Source organism: Capricornis sumatraensis, chromosome 1 (assembly GCF_032405125.1).
Source record: "Capricornis sumatraensis isolate serow.1 chromosome 1, serow.2, whole genome shotgun sequence".
NCBI lineage: Eukaryota > Metazoa > Chordata > Mammalia > Artiodactyla > Bovidae > Capricornis > Capricornis sumatraensis.
The window spans coordinates 160,417,365-160,437,587 of record NC_091069.1 but is presented as its reverse complement, the minus strand read 5'-3'; the positions used below and the strand labels follow the sequence as shown (position 1 = coordinate 160,437,587).

The window sequence follows — 20,223 nt, the reverse complement described above, 5'->3', positions numbered from 1 at the left end:
GCCACTTTAAAGTCTTCAGAAGGAAAGAGCTGGTTGATGACTTTTTTGTTATCACAATGATAGATATAAAAGGTGAGAAACCTATGTTTTATAATAATGCTAGTTGGGGTGGACTTGTTTTTATAGCAACATGCTTTTTTTAATATTTGAAGACAATCCAGTATGCCATATCGCAGAGTGATTATGTCATACCCTCTAATAGTCTGTTTTGGGGTTCTTTACAAAATCAATATTCTTTTTAGTTAAACAGCAGGGACCTAATTATAGAGTAGACATTTTTGAGAAAAAGTTTGATTCATATATATTTAACCCTACATGTTTGTGCATTTAAAAATACATAATATATTAATTCATGTCAGTAACTCCCTCAGAAAATCTAATGTATTCTGTCATTGCGTCCACATAGAAGGACTGCTAAAGCTTTGTTATTGTCCTTTAATGATAGATATATTTAACCAGTCCAGCAAGTATATTGTATTAATTTTAATAGCCTATGATCATGAATTTGAAAAGAAAGAAGCTGTTTCTGTGGAATGAGGGGAGCTACGGGATGAGTGGAGGGAAAGAACTACGTTCGATACCATTCTTGGTGGAAAAGGAGAATGACATTTGCCACGCACCTAAAGCCTTCCAGACTCATGCAGAGTATCATTTCTTTTAATCTTCATGGCATCCCAAGTGGCTAGACGGATACAATGCCCATTTTCCAGATGAGACAAAAAGTTGAAGTGGCTCATCCATAGTCATATGGTTATTACAGAGATGAGCTTGTACTCGAAGTCATGCCCCTCTTTCTGGTTCTTACATGCAAGTGCTTTTCAGCCTCCTGCTCCTATGATGGTTTCTTGTGTATTCTGCTGTCTCTTAATTTCTGCTTTTATACTTTTAATGCAAATGTCACATAAAACATAGTACAGCAGATAGAGTCAGAAAAACAGAAGCTGTTGTCCTTGTAAACATGCTTCATTAGCTTTTATTTACTTTTGAATTTGGAAAAAGATAACGGAAGAATATCTTTTGGCACATTCCAATCTGTGTAGGTCAGGAAGCTACAGTTAGAACTGGGCATGGAGCAACAGACTGGTTCCAAATAGGAAAAGGAGTACGTCAAGACTGTATATTGTTACCCTGCTTATTTAACTTATATGCAGAGTACATCATGAGAAACACTGGGCTGGAAGAAGCACAAGCTGGAATCAAGATTGCCAGGAGAAATATCAATAACCTCAGATATGCAGATGACACCACCCTTATGGCAGAAAGTGAAGAAGAACTAAAGAGCCTCTTGATGAAAGTGAAAGAGGAGAGTGAAAAAGTTCGCTTCAAGCTCAACATTCAGAAAACTAAGATCATGGCATCCAGTCCCATCACTTCATGGGAAATAGATGGGGAAACAGTGGAAACAGTGGCTGACTTTATTTTTGGGGGGCTCCAAAATCACTGCAGATGGTGACTGCAGCCATGAAATTAAAAGACACTTACTCCTTGGAAGGAAAGTTATGACCAACCTTAGATAGCATATTGGAAAACAGAGACATTACTTTGCCAACAAAGGTCCGTCTAGTCAAAGCTATGGTTTTCCCAGTGGTCATGTATGGATGGGAGAGTTGGACTGTGAAGAAGGCTGAGCACCAAAGAATTGATGCTTTTGAACTGTGGTGTTGGAGAAGACTCTTGAGAGTCCCTTGGACTGCAAGGAGATCCAACCAGTCCATCCTAAAGGAGATCAGTCCTGGGTGTTCACTGGAAGGACTGATGTTGAAGCTGAAACTCCAATACTTTGGCCACCTGATGTGAAGAGCTGACTCATTGGAAAAGACCCTGATGTTGGGAAAGATTGAAGGCAGGAGGAGAAGGGGACAACAGAGGATGAGATCATCAAGAGTCAGCATCACCGACTCAATGGACATGAGTTTGGGTGAACTTCAGGAGTTGGTGATGGACAGGGAGGCCTGGTGTGCTGTAGTTCATGAGGTCGCAGAGAGTCAGACGCGACTAAGCAACTAAACTGAACTGAACTGAATCTGTGTAGAATATTTGGAGGTTTGAGAACATGAAAGTTAGAAATCACATTCAGTGTTGGAAATACCTACATTTTCACATGGTCAGATGATCATTTTTCAAAAATGCTGCAATGTACTTATTAGACCAGTTAATGTTTCACAATTCCACTGCACTTTCTAGTTCTTATAAATTTAATTGGCAAACTCATATGTGAACCAAGCAATGCTTATGTTTGACTGGTATGGTTATTGCCAATCATGTTTATGCAAAATACTTGGCTATAGAGAGATACTGAATGTGCCAACTAGGTTTTGCAAAATACCTGGATATTTTTAATATATATGTATATATATAGTTCCTTTATGTTTACCTTCTGAGTTATTTAATTATTATTAGTTTGTAAAATGTATATTTTTACTTAATGTTTTTTTTTTTTTTAACTTTCTAAATGTAATGCTAGAGAGTTAAAAAAAGCAAGGACACTCACCCTGTTCTTTGGTGTGAACATAGAAAACCGAAGCCAAGCTGGGATGTTCATTTATAGTAATAACCGCTTGATCAAAATGCACGAGAAAGTCGGCCCACAGTTGAAACTGAAGTCCTTGTAAGTATGTTTTTGTTTTCAGAGGCACAGGCAGGCTGAGGGAAGATGTGGTAGGATCCTGTCTGTGGAGTTAGATGAGTAATTAATCATAATGGGAGCAGGTGTCGTGTCCCCCATCCACCCTTCCCATTAATGTGCAGTCATTCATCTGCCTAATTTATAATATCAGTAGGATTGCATGCCTGCTCTAAGGAAAAAGCACACTTTTGGAAATTTTACCATTTCTGTGCCATCTACTCGGGTGAAGTTGCTGATATTTCTCCAATTAAAAAATAATGCAAGCAGAATAAAGAAATTTTAGAAAAGAAAAATCCATAGTCTTGTAACACAACCCTTTCAACATTTTGTGTAGCCCCAGCATGTATGAGTTCTTGCCAGTTACCTGCATGAGCGTATATTCTTAGCTCTCGCCAGCCTGCCTGGATTCCAGAGGAATACATTCTGGTGCTTTCCCAGTGGTTGGTCTGAAGCTCCACAAGCTGCTCTCGTGAATTACGCAGAGCCCTGAAGAGAGACTGTAGAAAATTACAGAATCAGACAGGATAACCAAGAGCAATAGGATAGCTCAGGGGAACATTTCTTCATCTTGTCTCCTCACTCTCAAGGAGATCATGATTCATTCACTTGTTTATTCAGCAAGCACTGGTATTATAGTACCATGTGCCAGGCACTGTACTAAACTCTGCAGACAAAATGCTGAAGACCTACTACCTTTTGCTAAGGAACTTATAGTCCAGTGAGAAGGACAAGTGTATAAATACGTATTTTTTATATTGTGTGGAAACAGTGAGAATGAGCTTTTAAAATATAAATTAGTTTACTCTCTTGCTTAAAATCCCAGTGCATGTAGAATAGCACTGGTTTTCATGTCCTGCCAGTGATCTGGCTTCTGCCTGGCTCTGGGACACCCGCTCCAATACCCACCCTCTGACAGCATTCCCTGCACGCCGGCAGGCATCTTGTTTCTCAAACATCCTAAACTCGTTTCTGCCTCTGGGCCTTGACATTTGCCATTCCCTCTGCATTGAACCTTCTGTCCTTAGATCTTCTTAAGTGATGGTCCTAGCATGTCGCTCAGGCATCAGCTCTGAAATCTGCTCCATAGGAAGGTCTCTTGGACTATATAATTAAAATTAGCCTCTGACATCACTCCTTCCACCTTATCTCTCTTCACATATTATGGCACCTGCTGTATTTTGCTTACACCGCTTATACCATCTGAAATTATCTTGTCACCCGTAATGGCTTTCAGCCTTTAATAGAAGAGAAACCTCATAAACAGGGACCTTATCTTCCTTATTCATAACGTATTCCTGGTTTCTGGCATGGGACCAGGTGCTGAGCATGAATGAATTGATAAATGAACAAACAAATATCTGTTATAGGCAAGGACCAGGTGCAAAAAGACCCTCTTATGAGGGGCAGTGAACCAAACCTGAGAAAGTTAAGTTAGGTCTCCTGGAAGAAATGATGCCCAAATTTAGTCTTACAGAATGAATAGTTGAAGGAAGGGCAGGGTGGAAAGGGAAAGTGATGGAAAATATGATGGAAAGCCACAAATTGGGAAGGCATGGCTTGTGCACCAGCCGTAGGCAGAGGCCTTGGGAGCCCCTGAAGAGCCTGATTTCTGGACGCCTTTTCCCCAAACAGATTACAGCATTAAGCAGAAGAGCCCAGCTGCATACATCAAGAGCTGCTGAAATGTGAAAAAAAAATCAAGTTTATCCATCAGGCTATTCCTTTCTCAGATAGTACAGCCTGTATATTCCCTTAATAGATTTCACTGAGCACCCGGGGACCTCTATAATGATGAGGAGAAATCTAACCTGACAGGTGAAGCAAGGATGAAAAAAAGCAACTGTCTGGCCTGTATTGTTAAGAGGACCGTGTCAGTTTATCTCTGCAAGGGATTGTTAGGGATGTTTACTGCTTCAAGTCCTCATTTTCCTACTCACCCTGACTCCCCATGTCAGGTTATAGGTTTAGAAAAGGAGTCATATTAACTCAGTAATGACATATTAAGACATTTTGTATTATGGGACCAAACACAACTGGAATGACCATAGACTTACATTAAAAAGTACAGTTATAACTTGTTAACTTTGACATGCTTTCGACCAAATGACTGAATTTATTTTTTTAATGGATTTTGAAAGATAAATACTAGCCTTTTCTGTTTTCTTAGCTTAATTTCACATAATTTATATATGTATTTATTCTTCCAGACTCGGTGCAGGTGTAGTTGGAATTGTTAATATACCCTTGGAGATCATGGAACCATCCCATAATAAGCAGGAATTTCTCAATGTCCATGAGTATAATCATCTTCTAAAAGTTATGGGACAGTACTTGGTCCAGTACTGTAAGGACACCAGGATCAGTGAGTATTCAGTAGCCATGATAAGAGATGCTTAATGGGGATTAAATTGATGATGTCTGTACACTGGAATGATTGTACTCATTCAGATAAACAGTAACCCAAAAGCCTGAACGAGAGCACCTGAATTAATAAGACAAACAAAGGGGAAATAGAAAAGAAGTTAGTCTCAGAATCTTCCCTAGAATATTACATGAAAAATAAGCCAGCAGATTAACAATTATAAGAGGAAGGCGATCAAAGAGCAGTATGCAATGGCAGCTGATCATGTAGGAAGGGGGCAGAAGTTTGCTGGAAATACGCTGAGAACCACCCAAAGGACACTCTAAGACTCTGCTGTATAGGAGTGCAGAGTCCCACACAGACCTAAGCAGCTCCTATTATTGTTGTTCAGTAGCTAAGTTGTGTCCAGCTCTTTGCATCTCCATGAAATACAGCACACCAGGCTTCCCTGTCCTTCACTGTCTCCTGGAGTTTGTTCAAACTCATATCCATTGAGTCGGTAATTCCATCCAACCATCTCATCTGCCTTCTCCTCTTTCCCTCAATCTTTCTATAGAGTAATCATTGTTGACCCTGAATAATTGTAGATATATTAAACCTTGTTTTGTATATCTGACAAGTCTTGAATATGTTCATTACAGAAAGATTTAGAAGAAAAATCACTACATACACTTGGAAATGTAAAGAGATAAACTGAACTTATCTAGAAAATTTGATTTATTCAGATCACCTCACTCTCCAGAGACGCCTGACAATTAAGTGGTGTGATGATGACGAGTGATTCAGTCGCTAAGTCGTGTCTGACTCTTCCAAGTCCATGGACTGTAGCCTGCTGGGCTCCTCTGTCCTTGGAATTCTCCAGGCAAGAATTCTGGAGTGGGTTGCCATTTCCTTCCCTAGGGGATCTTCCCCACCCAGGAATCAAACCCAGGTGGAGACAGATTCTTTACTGACTGAGCTATGAGGGAAGCCACATGAAATGGTGTGCTGTGCATTAATTAAGCTTCCTTTAAATTTTGCAGACATATTGCTTCATTTATGGAAATACACAGGCTATTGTGTATTTGTTCAGTGAATTGCATAAAGTATGTATAATTCATGCATATCAAAAATTATGTCCTACCCTTGAGACAACTTAAAAGCTTATTATTGTTTCACTTGAAGTTGTAATTTTAGAATTTCTTTTGTATGTGCGCCCACTCTGCTCAATCCTGATATTGTCTCATACCAGTGAAACAGGAAAGAGTGAAAGAACTCAGGGGAAACAAATATAAAGGTAGGAATGACATTGAGGGTGTTAATTTCCTGTGGGTGCTGGATTTTCCTGTCATAGTCTAAAGCCTCCTCAGAGTGTGGTCTGTGGACTAGCAGCATCAGCATCACCTGAGAGCTTGGTGTACATGCAGAATCTGAGGCCCCACCCAAGACCTGCTGGATTACAATCTGCATGTTAGCAAAGTCTTCAGGAGATGCGAATATACAATAAAGTTTAAGAAACACTTCTCTGAAGAGTACGTGCATGTTACTTATGCTTAGCAAAGGCATACTGTTTCACATGTATGTTTTTTTCTCAGAGACATGTTGAAGTTATAGTGAATGTAGGAAAGACTACGTTATTTGGCAGGGTGTGCTTGAAGCTATATAAAACATTGGAAGATACGGAGTGAGGTTGTGTAAATCAGTGATCTACTCACTGGTCTTTAAATGCTAGCATAACATGGTTCAAAAAGTAAACGTTAAGCATTTGAAAATTATGTAACTTCCTCCATCCTCATATTTTCTCCATAATCTCTTCTTTGTCTTGTTTATCCTTGCATATCTTTGTTCAATCACTAAGTTGCATCTGACTCTATGACCCTGTGAACTGCAGCACACCAGGGTTCCCTGTCCTTCAATAACTTCCAAGGTTTGCTCAAACTCATGTCCATTAAGTCTGTGATGCCATCCAGCCATCTCATCCTCTGTCGCCCCCTTCTCCTCCTGCCCTCAATCTTTCCCATCATTAGCGTCTTTTTCAGTGAGTCGGCTTTTCGCCATCAGGTGGCCAAAGTATTGAACCTTCAGCTTATCCTTAGAGTAAAGAATTAAGTCCTCAGAAGGAATTAGGCCTTCAGTTTAAAGACTATAGGAATGATTTCAATCCAGCCCAGATTTACTCAAGACAGTCATACACAGTCCTGATTATACGGCTTGTCTCTGTAAGTTCCTTTGGAGTGTGGGTGCCCTCCCAGCATGGTGCTGTCAACTCCACAGAGTGTGACTTGCCAAGTTTCTCTCCTCTGTATAACTTCCTATCCCTATTTTATCTACCTAACTTTTTCAAAGTCTTCTCAACCGAAGATGTAGTATGATTCAAAATAAGTAAGTTATATTTTTATGTTAATCACTAATGGTTAAAAACATGTTGATTCCTAGTTCCATAATTGTCCATGAATGGAGTTAGGACTAGAGGTTGCTCTCACAAAAGATGTTCCTCTAGAAAGAAAGCAGAGAGTGGAGAAAGGAGAGTGAGCATGTGTATTTCCTCACATATCTCACAACTACTTCAATATCAAACTGAATCAAGTAATCAAGGTCAGAATCAGTAGTCTCAGGAACTGTGATGAGGAGATTAACCTTCAAGGTCTCTGCTTATTAATTCCCACAGGAAGAAGCAAAGTTATGTAATGCTTGACTAACCCTCTGAGAGTCAATATTACAGACACACAATTTTAATGAAAAGTATTTGGGTAGATTTTTAACCTTATAAATAAAAGATGCAATTTTTGTATTTGCTGTAAATCTGATCTGTTTCTATGGAAAATTGGGCCCTTGTATTTAAAAATCCAATCAGCAGAAAAGGAAATGGCGAGGTAATGATTTTGTGTCATTTGTCAGATCTGCATTTACTTTTGGCACAGTTGATGCTAAGAATCTCAGAAGTATTCTTCTTGTCTCTGAATCTGTCCTCACATCACTGTCTGCTACTGTGTTTTCTGAAACTTTATGCATCCTTACAGTAAAATGGAAATATTAATCATCAGCTTTTTGGAATGGAGAGAGAAGGAGAAGGAAAAGATAGGGAGAAATAGCAAATGAAATTTGAATTTGAACAGAAGTAATTACACAGAAATGTATCACTAAAATTTTTCAAAACAGATCAGATTATAGCTGATCAGCTAAAATGAAATTTATGATGTAATAAACACAGCCTTTACCAGCAGAATGCAAATCACAGGGCCCGGGTTGGCAATAAGGTTAAAAGTTGTTTAATCCAGTCACCCACCCCCACCATGCATGAACCCCCTTTACCTCACCCACCCCTGCCCCAGGCACTGCGTGTATGTCCGTCTGTTCAGTCATGTCAGTCATGTCCGCCTCTTTGAAACCCCGTGAACTATCTATCTCCCACCAGGCTCCTCTGTCCATGGGATTTCCCAGGCAAGAATAGTGCAGTGGGTTGCCATTTCCTCCTCTACAGGATCTTCCTGACCCGGGGATCAGAACCACATCTCCTGCACTGGCAGGCAGGTTCTTTACCACTGAGCCACTTGGGAAGTCCCAGGCAAGTGGAAGCCATTTTATGCCTAAACAGGGTAAAATTTTTCTCATGAAAGAAAAATTGCTCCTTCTTGAGGCAGCTATGAATCTTTGCATAACTGTGTTAGAAAATACATTCTTATATTAATGTCAAATCTGTTTCTCATGTGTTCTTTTATTCATTCATTCATTGGTGCCAGGCACAGAATGTTATAGGACCGATACATCAGACGTGGCCCACCCTCTCTGGGAATTTACAGTTTAGTAGGGCTAACACAGTTTGACAATTAGAAATGGGATTGGTTCCCAAGAGAGAAGAATGAGTGTGTAGGAGCCAGCGATCAGGAGCTCACAGTGTAGAAGCTAGGGAAGGGCCTCCCTAAGGAAGAGATACTTCCTGAAGGATGAGGAGTTAGCAAGGCTAACGTCCTTGTTTCCCCTTGGGGCAGGAAGGATAGGCCTAAAGCCTTTTCAAATGACAGACCTTCAGGTGTTTGAAGTCTTTTGTCTCTCTTTTCAGTCTTATTTTACTCCAGCACTTTCAAGTTCTGTTGATACTCTTTCTTTGACAAGGCATTAAATATATTCACCATTTTAACATTATTCTTCATAAAGTGTATCACCTAGAAACAAAAATTTCAGATGAAATCTTGTGTAAAGTGGGATTATCATTTCTTTAAGTTGTAATTCTGTTGCTGTAGCGTAATATATTCATTTCAGTAAGCATATTATTGACCCTCAGTGTCTTTATTAACAATTAAAATCCTTAATAAAATGTTTAATGTGTGTGAAGTCATATCTCTTTTATGTTTTTCCAGTAAGTGTTTTTGGACACTAGAGTAGACTCTTACATTTATTCCTATTAAATGTAATCACTTTATTAGGCCTCAGTTTTTCATATGAAGAAATGGGAGCTTTTTTGGAATCTGATGTTGACTTTTACCTAATGTGCGGTTTTTCCTTGTACGTGAGGTTTGGCCAGCATTTTCGCTATGAATTTTATTTAAATCCTGTAGCACAGCGTACAGAAAGCAAGCACTTGGCCTTCTCCTGATGACCTCCCGTGAGGTAGAAATGGGACACTGGGTGAGGACAGTTAGCCCTATTCGCGGTTTCTCGGTCTGTATAATTTTGAGAGTAAGGGATGATATTTGTTAAACGAATAATCCTTTTTAAAACAGATAATTCTTTATGCCTTAGCTTGGGCTGCTATAGCTAGATACCATAAACTGACCAGTTTATGAACACAATAAATTTATTTTTCATAGATTTGGATACTGGAAGTCCAAGATCAGGGTACCAGCATGGTTGGGTTCTGGTGAGAACTCTTCTTCTGGTTTGCAAACTGCTAACATCTTGTTGTATCCTCCTGTGGTGGAAACAGGTGTGAGCAAGCTCTCTGGCCTCTTCTTATAAGGGCCCTGATGCCATTCATGGTGGGTTTCCCTCATGATCTCATTGCGTTTCAAAGGCCCTGCCTGTTAATACCATCACATTAGAAATTAGGTGTCAAATAGAAATTTAGGAGGTATACAAACATTCAGCCCATAACTGTGCAGTAGCTCAATAGAGTTAGCTGCCTACAGCAAAATTTTGTTTCTCTTACGCTATATTTAAGTCTCTGAGATCACAGGAAAGTACTTTAAGAAAAGTGAAACACAACATTCTGCTAGGAATCCACACTGAGTGAGGAGGCCTGTGGAAGTATTAAAAGGTGAGACTATAAGACAAATTTGTCTAAAGATGCCGGCTGAGAAGCAAGTCATATTTTTTTTTAGATTTATTTATTTATGGCTGTTCTGGGTCTTTACTGCTGTGCAGACTTTTCTCTAGTTGCAGAGAGTGGGGCCTGCTCTCTCGTTGCAGTACGCAGGCTTCTCGTTGTGATGGCTTCCCCTGTTGCAGAGCTTGGGCTCGAGGGCTCATGGGCTTCATTAGTTGCTGTGCAGGGGCTCATTGGTTTTGGTTCCCAGGCTCTCGAGCACAGGCTCAGTAGGTGTGGGGTATGGGCCTAGTTGCTCCATGGCACGTGAGATCTTCCCAGACCAGGGATCCAACCTGTGTCTCTTATCTTGACAGGCCGATTCTTTACCATTGAACCACCAGGGAAGCCCCAGCAAGTCACATTTTTTTAAAATTCAGTTTTTGAAGTTATGAATTTTGTGTATTCTATTTTAAAAATACTGTATTTTATCTTTTATTTTAAAACATTTTCATTCTGGTGTTAGGGGCTGAACTGTGTCTCCTCTGAATTCATATGTTTTAGTCCTAATTCCCAGAACCCCCAGAATGTGATTATATTTGGAGACAGGACCTTTAAAGAGGTGATTTTGTTTAAAAGAGGACATTATGGTGAACCCTGATCTAATGTGACTGGTGTCCTTACAAGAAAAGGAACTGTGGACTCACAAAGATACACCAGGGATGGGTGTGCACAGAGAACACCCCGGGAGGACACAGGGAGAACGTGGCCATGGGCAAGCCAAGGAGAGAGGCCTCAGGAGAAACCAAACCTGCTGGCACTGTGATCTTGGACTTCCAGGCTCCAGAGCTGAGAGGAGATAAATTTGTGTTGTTTAAGCCACCGAGTATGTGGTGTTTTGTTATAGCAGCCCTAGTAAACTAATGGCAGCCCACTCCAGTACTCTTGCCTGAAAAATCCTATGGACGGAGGAGCCTGGTAGGCTGTAGTCCATGGGGTCGCTAGGAGTCAGACACCACTGAGCAACTTCACTTTCAGTTTTCACTTTCCTGCATTGCAGAAGGAAATGGCAATCCACTCCAGTGTTCTTGCCTGGAGAATCCCAGAGATGGGGGAGCCTGATGGGATGCCATCTGTGGGGTCACACAGAGTCAGACACGACTGAAGCGACTTAGCAGCAGCAGCAGCAGTAAACTAATATATATGGTAAATTGCAAATTAGACGGATTTAGAGACAATATCTATTTCTGCTTTATTGACTATGCCAAAGCCTTTGACTGTGTGGATCACAAGAAACTGTGGAAAATTCTGAAAGAGATGGAAATACCAGACCACCTGACCTGCCTCTTGAGAAACCTGTATGCAGGTCAGGAAGCATTGGTTAGAACTGGACACAGAACAACAGACTGGTTCCAAATAGGAAAAGCAGTACATCAAGGCTTGTATATTGTCACCCTGCTTGTTTAACTTATATGCAGAGTACAGCATGAGAAATGCTGGGCTGGATGAAGCAGAAGCTGGAATCAAGATTGCTAGGAGAAATATCAATAACCTCAGATATGCAGATGACACCACCCTTATGGCAGAAAGTGAAGAAGAACTAAAGAGCTTCTTGATGAAAGTGAAAGAGGAGAGTGAAAAAGTTGGCTTCAAGCTCAACATTCAGAAAACTAAGATCATGGCATCCAGTCCCAACACTTCATGGCAAACAGTGGAAACAGTGGCTGACTTTATTTTGGGGGGCTCCAAAATCACTGCAGATGGTGATTGCAGCCATGAAATTAAAAGACACTTACTCCTTGGAAGGAAAGTTATGACCAACCTAGACAGCATATTAAAAAGCAGAGACATTACTTTGCCAACAAAGGTCCGTCTAGTCAAGGCTATGGTTTTTCCAGTGGTCATGTATGGATGGGAGAGTTGGACTATAAAGAAAGCTGAGCGCTGAAGAATTGGTGCTTTTGAAGTGTGGTGTTGGAGAAGACTCTTGAGAGTCCCTTGGACTGCAAGGAGATTCAACCAGTCCATCCTAAGGAGATCAGTCCTGGGTATTCATTGGAAGGACTGATGTTGAAGCTGAAACTCCAATACTTTGGCCACCTAATGCAAAGAGCTTGCTCATTTAAAAAGACGCTGATGCTGGGAAAGATTGAGGGCAGGAGGAGAAGGGGATGACAGAGGATGAGATGGCTGGGTGGCATCACCGGCTCGATGGACATGGGCTTGGGTGAATTCAAGGAGTTGATGATGGACAGGGAGGCCTGGCATGTGGTGGTTCATGGGGTCGCAAAGAGTCAGACACAACTGAAAGACTGAACTGAACTGATTATGAAACCCATAAACCCATCATCCAACCCTAACAATTATCAACTCCTCAGCAAATTGGTTTTATCCATACTTCCACCTACTCCCCCACAACTGGAATGTGAAGGAAATTCCAGACACTTTATATCTGTATATATTTTAACATGTATTCTTAAAGTAAGAACTCTGTTTAAAAACATGACCACAATACGAATATCACCTCTAAAAATTATCAATACTTTCTTAATATCATAAAAATATTCTATCTCTTGTTTATATTTTGAATTTTCTGTTATATTTCATAGCCCCTCCATCCTATCCTCATATTTCTTTTTATTGCTCCCTCTCTCTCTCTCTTTTTTTTTTTTTTGGCAATTTACTTGTAGGAAGAATTGGTTGTCTTAACAGTTTTCACAGTTTATATTTTTCTGACTGCATTACTGGGTGTAGTTTAACAGATTCTTCCATTCTGTTTATTTTATTTCTCTGTAAATTGGTAGAATCTAGCAGCTTGACCAAATTCAGGTGTGTTCTTTTGTTGCTGTTTTATCAAGATGCTTCATAGGTTGTAGGGTGTTCTATCAGGAGCCATAAATTGTTCTCTTTTAATAATATTAACAATTAGTGATCAAGACTCATATCCCTTAAGAGTCCAAAATCTTGCATTCTAACTCAATCAATTTTCATTGCTTATTAACTAATGCTTCTATAAAGAAGAGCTTCTTTTATCAACTATTTGATTACCCATGTTTGTTGAGACCTTACTATTGACAGCAGCAACAGTAGAACTCTATACCACTAAAAGAATTGCATTGGCTAAAGGCTTTATGTGAAAGGAATTGGAGATAAAATATCAAAAAGCATTATAGACATTTTTGCTTGATTTTTATTGCATAAATATATACTCTTTAAAATTGTTACTTTGTACCAGTTCCCAGAAAATAGCAGGATGGTTCAGGAGTTCAATGCATTGACTTGTGTTTTTTTAAAAATATCACAGTCTTAGATTTTATCCATTTACAGTGCTTTCACCTGATAATTGAAATTATCACCATTGACAGCACTTAATGCTGCTTTTTCTTTCTGACTGCACTTGTATTATTATCATGATAATGATATTTTTAACATCTACAAGGAAATTTCTTGCTAAAACATCTCAGAAGATCTCACCTATATTGCAAAGAAAATATGAAAAAGCCAGCCCTTCTTTTGTCTAGAATTAAATACACTTTGAGTCTTACAGTTTGACTTTTCCCTGCCACACAAGAACCAAAGCCTCAACACTCTTCATTAGCCTGCATGTGTGTACTTTAGAAAAAAGAATAAGTTGTATCTAATGACTGAATTTAAGACAGCAAAATCAGAATTAAACAAACATAAGTTGTGTTAACAACAACAATAACGAATCTTTAGACTTTTGAGAACATTAAGTCATGATGCTTTGTGTATGTCTAAGAAAACTAAGATTGTGGCATCCAGTCCCATCACTTCATGGCAAATAGATGGGGAAACAGGGGAAACAGAGGAAACAGTGGCTGACTTTATTTTTTGGGCTCCAAAACCACTGCAGATAGTGATTGCAGCCATGAATTTAAAAGACGCTTACTCCTTGGAAGGAAAGTTATGACCAACCTAGACAGCATATTAAAAAGGAGAGACATTACTTTGTCCACAAAGGTCCGTCTAGTCAAGGCTATGGTTTTTCCAGTGGTCATGTATGGATGGGAGAGTTGGACTGTGAAGAAGGCTGAGTGCGGAAGAATTGGTGCTTTTGAAGTGTGGTGTTGGAGAAGACTCTTGAGAGTCCCTTGGACTGCAAGGAGATTCAACCAGTCCATCCTAAAGGAGATCAGTCCTGGGTGTTCATTGGAAGGACTGATGTTGAAGCTGAAACTCCAATACTTTGGCCACCTGATGTAACGAGCTGACTCATTTGAAAAGACCCTGATGCTGGGAAAGATTGAGGGCACAAGGAGAAGGGGACAACAGAGGATGAGATGGCTGGATGGCATCACCGACTCAATGGAGATGAGTTTGAGTAAACTCTGGGAGTCGGTGATGGACAGGGAGGCCTGGCGTGCTGTGATTCATGGGGTTGCAAAGAGTCAGACACGACTGAGTGACTGAACTGAACTGAAGATAAAGAGAATCCTGGTAGAAAGAAAAATTATGCTAACCTAGGTGTTGGGGGGACTTAGGTAGCTGACTAGGCTTTTTCCCATGATAACCCAGCATGTTTTTTGAATATATTTATATTATTATGTCTAATTTTGAGTTTCATTCTTTAGAAACAATAGGAAAAATTAGTGCACATATAGAAAAGCTATGAATGTGACTAAATAAAAATATAACCAAAAAAAGGAAAGTGAAATTGTTTCTTTATAAGGAAGAACTCAGTAGAAACCTAACTTTCCCTAAGTTTGTGTTTGAAGATGTCTTCATAAGGCTTCCCTCCATCTTCCTGCACATAATAGTGTGGTTCTGAACTGGGAGGAGCCACGAAGCCTAGGGGACATTAGAGTATGGCTTGGAATCCTTGAATCCCTGGCTACTGATGATTGTCGAAGACAGCATTATGTCTTGTACATGTATGTGCTACATATTTTCAAATATAGATATAGTTGTGAGTAGTAAAACATAAAACCCCTTAAAAGTATGATTGAATTCATGATTTATCTATTTATTTTGTCCTCATGTATTTTCTCAAGTCAGGATGGTGGTGGTTCTAAAATCATTTTTTTCAGCTTGAGATCCTCGTGGGAAGCAGCTAATATGGAATGAAAGAAAATGATGCTCCATTGTCAGGTGAAGTCATGACATTACTGCAAAGTTGGACCAACTCTGCAGATTCCTGGAGTTTTGCTATGGAGCCTGCTGTGTGCAGCTGCCACCTAATTGTACCATCGACTGTGCTGTACTGGGAGATGGTACACCATTCCAACCACCTCAACCACATCCAGGAGCCAAGAGAAAGAAGGGCGCTGGAAACATCTTCACCACTGCTGAAGACATCTCACCTCGTTTTCCTTCAATTCAAATCAAGTCCTCTGGGAAGTGATCATATAGGGCCTCTCTCATCTCACATACACCGCACACTCTCTAAGCCATCACGGCAGTTCTTTCTGATAAGTGGTAGTTGGCCTCGAGAGTGTATAGGCATCACTACCAGCTGATCGGAGTTGGCATGTCACTTGAAACCAGTTTCCTATCCCTAACCCAGAGATGCTGTCGAGACCATAAATGATAAATGATCACACACACTCATATCTGGCTTGGCTAAGAATTACAAAGATAAGGACAAACAGAACAGTATTCACCAGAGGAGAAAGTGTGATCTACAGTCCTCCAAGAATGGATGTGTAATTTCTATTTGAGATCTTTAATGTTCAGTTCAGTCACTCAGTCGCGTCCGACTCTTGAGACCCCATGGATTGCAGTACCCCAGGCTTCCCTGTCCATCATGGACTCCAGGAGCTTACCCAAACTCATGTACATTGAGTTGATGATATCATCCAACTATCTCATCCTCTGTCATCCCCTTCTCCTCCTGCCTTTAATCAGCTTCAGGATCTTTTCCAGTGACTCAGTTCTTTGCATCAGGTGGCCAAAGTATTAGAGTTTCAGCTTCAGCATCACTCCCCAGGTCAGTAGGTGCCCAATATGCTACTGGAGAAGAGTGGAGAAATAACTCCAGAAAGAATGAAGAGATGGAGCCAAAGCAAAAACAACACCCAGTTGTGGATGGGACTGGTTTTGCAAGCAAAGTCTGATGCTGTAAAGACCAATATTGCATAGGAACCTGGAATGTTAGGTCCATGAATCAAGGCAAATTTAAAGTGGTCAAACAGGAGATGGCAAGAGTTTACCTGGAGTTTACCCAAACTCATGTCCATTGAGTCAGTGATGCCATCCAACCATCTCATCCTCTGTCGTGCCCTTCTCGTGCCCTCAATCTTTCCCAGCATCAGGGTCTTTTCAAATGAGTCAGCTCTTCACATCAGATGGCCAAAGTATTGGAGTTTCAGCTTCAACATCAGTCCTTCCAATGAACACCCAGGACTGATCTCCTTTAGGATGGACTGGTTGGATCTCCTTGCAGTCCAAGGGACTCTATCAAAAGTCTTCTCCAACACCACAGTTCAAAAGCATCAATTCTTCAGCACTCAGCTTTCTTTATAGTCCAACTCTCCCATCCATACATGACTACTGGAAAAACCATAACCTTGACTAGACTGGGACCTGACTGTGCTCAGATCATGAAATCTTTAAGTAGAACATAAATATCTATTTAGATGCAGAACTACCTGAAGGCAGGGACCTCGTTTAAATACCATTGCCATCTTCAGATTTTCTTGGTGCTTTGTTTTCATAAACTGTGTTAGGTTTTATTATTTGATTGGAAACATCAAACATTGCTTTGGTAGTTTATTACTGAATTTTATTACTTTTCCACTTGGTCAGTTGATTCCCTGGATGTCATTGTACATTCAAAGAATACATATGAAACAGACCTCTAAGAGGCTATTAGATTTCTTCCCCCTTTAAGAGACAAAATCTATGTGAACTGCTCTTTTAGTTACTGGGTTTTGACAACTTTTTAGTAAGTTATTTCAGTAGTTTCCATTATTTTTTCCTGAAAAATTAGTCAGATTAATTTAAACTTTGGGAATCTTGTGAATACAGTACTCCATACCTAGCTAGCAGTAAATTAGATTTTCACAGCTTGTCTCAGATACTTATTCTAGAAATTAGCAATTTAATTCTCTATGTGCATTAAGTCCTGATTATTCCATTGGTTTAACAAGCTTGTTGATTATTTAAATAAAAGTCTCAAAATATATACTCCTCTATTTCCTGTTCACAAAAGTAAAATGGATTTTAAAATCAGAATACCTTGAGGATGTTAATATAATTATGAAATTAATAATTTGGGGATTATCTACATAGCATTCTCCCTGAGTGTTAGTCACTCAGTCCTGTTCGACTCTTTGAGACCCCATGGACGGTAGCTCACTAGGTTCCTCTGTCCATGGGATTTTCCAGGCAGAAATACTGGAGTAGGTTGCCATTCTCTACTCCAGGGGATCTTCCTGACCCATGGATCAAACCTAGGTCTCCTACGTTGCAGGCAGATTCTTTATCGCCTGAACCACAAGGGAAATAGCATTCTCTATAGATGGGGGGAAATATTTGAGACACAATATTTTGTTCTTAATTGACTTCTGGATCAAAGAGAAATTTTAAAAACTTCTTTAATACACATTAACAAAATATGGTTTATTAAAACCTTTTGAGCTTCCCTGGTGGCTCAGATGATAAAGAATCTGCCTGCAATGCAGGAGACCCAGCTTCAATCCCTGGCTTAGGAAGACCCCCTGGAGAAGGGAATGGCAACCCACTCCAGTATTCTTGCCTGGAGAATTCCATGGACAGAGGAGTCTGGTGGGCTACAGGCTGCGGGTCACAAAGAATTGGACATGACCTAACAACTAATACTTTCACTTTCATATGTTAAGGCCTACCTAATTTAATGACTTTTATTTAACATTTTACTCTTTCTTGCCAGACTAGGATAGGCAATAATTTTTTTTCCAGGTTTCTTGAGTATAATTGACAAAAAATTATATATGCTTAAAGTGAACAACAGAGTGATTCACTATACGTATACATTGTGAAATATTTACCACAGTCAGGTTAATTAAAACATCATCTCACCCAGTTACCATGTTGCTTATGTAGGTGTGAGAATGCTTCAGATTTACTCTCTCAGCACATTCCAGTATACAATACAGTATTATTTAGTATAGTCACCATGCTGTGCATTAGATCCTCAGAACTTATCGAGCTTATAAGTGAAAGTTTGTACCCTTTGACCGACATCTCCCCATTATCTCTGGCCCACAGTTGCCAGCAACCATGATTCTACTTTCTGTTTTTATGAATTCAACCTTATTATTAGTATTATTGGATTCCGCATGTAAATCATATTATATGTTTCTCTGTCTGGCTTATTTCACTTAGTATAATGCCCTACAGTTTCATTCTTATAACAAATGGAGAATCTTCAACTCTTTTATGGCTAAATAATATTCTACTCTCGCCTCCCTCCCTCTCACATACACACACATCCATGCATACTTTCTTCAACCTTCCATCCATCATTGGACACTTAGGTCGCTTCCATATTTCCATATCTTGCCGGTACTGACTGATGTTGCAGTGAAGATGGGCGTGCAGATATCTCTTCAACATACTGTCTTCATTTTCTTCAGATATATACCCAGAAGTGGGTTTCTGGATCGTATAACAGCTACATTTTTAATTTTTGAGGAAACTCCACACTATTTTCCATAATGGTTGTACCAGTTTACATTCCTACCAACAGTATACAAGGATTCCTTTTTCTCCACATCCTCAACAACACTATCACTTCTCTTTTTGACAATAACCATCCTAATAGGTGTGAAGTCATAAGTTACTGTGATTTCGATTTGCTTTCCCTGATTATTAGTGATGTTAAGCATCTTTTCATGTACCTGTTGGCCATTTGTGTGTCTTTTTTTTGGAAAACTGTCTATTCGGGTCTTCAGACCATTTTTCAATAAGAGGGGTTTTTTTCTTTTTTTGCTATTCAATTATTTGAGTTATTTATACATTTTAGACATTAATACCTTATATAAATTATTTGCATATATTTTCTCCCTTTCTGTATATTGCTTTTTCATTTTTTTTTTTTTGGAGTGTTTCTTTTGCTATACAAAAGCTTTGTAATTTGATATACTCCCACTGGAGAAGGCAATTGGCAACCCACTCCAGTACTCTTGCCTGAAAAATCCCATGGACGGAGGAGCCTGGTGGGTTGTAGTCCATGGGATCACTAAGAGTCAAACACGACTGAACGACTTCACTTTCACTTTTCACTTTCATGCATTGGAGAAGGAAATGGCAACCCACTCCAGTGTTCTTGCCTGGAGAGTCCCAGGAACGGAGGAGCCTGGTGGGCTGCCATCTACGGGGTTGCACGGAGTCGGACACAATTGAAGTGACTTAGCAGCATACTCCCACTTGTTTATTTTTTGTTCCGCTATGCTTTTAGTGTTATATCAAGAACAACAACAACAAAATTCATTGCCCAGACCAATGTTAAGGAGCTTTTTGTATATTTTCTTCTGGGAACTTTATGGTTTCAGGTCTTACCTTTAAATCATTCATTCATTTTGGGTTAATGTTTATGAGTGGTGTGAAATAGGGTCCAGCTTTGTTCTTTTGTCTGTACATCCAATTTCCCCACCATTTATTAAAAAGACTATATGTGTATGTGTTCATCGCTCAGTTGTGTCCAACTCTTTGTGACCGCATGGACTGTAGCCCACCAGGCTCCTTTGTCCATGAGATTTTCCAGGCAGGAATACTGGAGTGGGTTGCCATTCCCTTCTCTATTTATTGAGGATTTTAGCATCTATGTTCACCAGTGATTCTAGACTGTATTTTTCTTTCCTTATAAAGCCCATATCTGGTTTTGGAATCAAAGTAATGCGGACCTCATAAAAAGAGTTTGGAAATTTTCTTTCTTTAAAGAAGAAAAAAATTTTTGGAATAGTTTTTTGGAAGAGATTGATAGGCATTATTATTATTATTATGTTTGGTAAAACTCACCACTGATGTCATCTGGTCCTGGGTTTTTCTTTGTTGAGAGATTTTTAATGACTG

General features: G+C 39.7%; 1 protein-coding gene across 1 annotated transcript in view; it reads left to right on the top strand.

Moving 5' to 3' along the window:
* The window catches only part of MORC1 (MORC family CW-type zinc finger 1), a 164,226-nt gene that overhangs the window by 58,642 nt on the left and 85,361 nt on the right, over window positions 1-20,223 (top strand). The window contains exons 12-13 of the mRNA XM_068968384.1: window positions 2,465-2,608; window positions 4,834-4,988. Of these exons, the coding sequence (XP_068824485.1) occupies window positions 2,465-2,608; window positions 4,834-4,988 (299 nt within the window). The remainder of the gene's footprint in view (window positions 1-2,464; window positions 2,609-4,833; window positions 4,989-20,223) is intronic.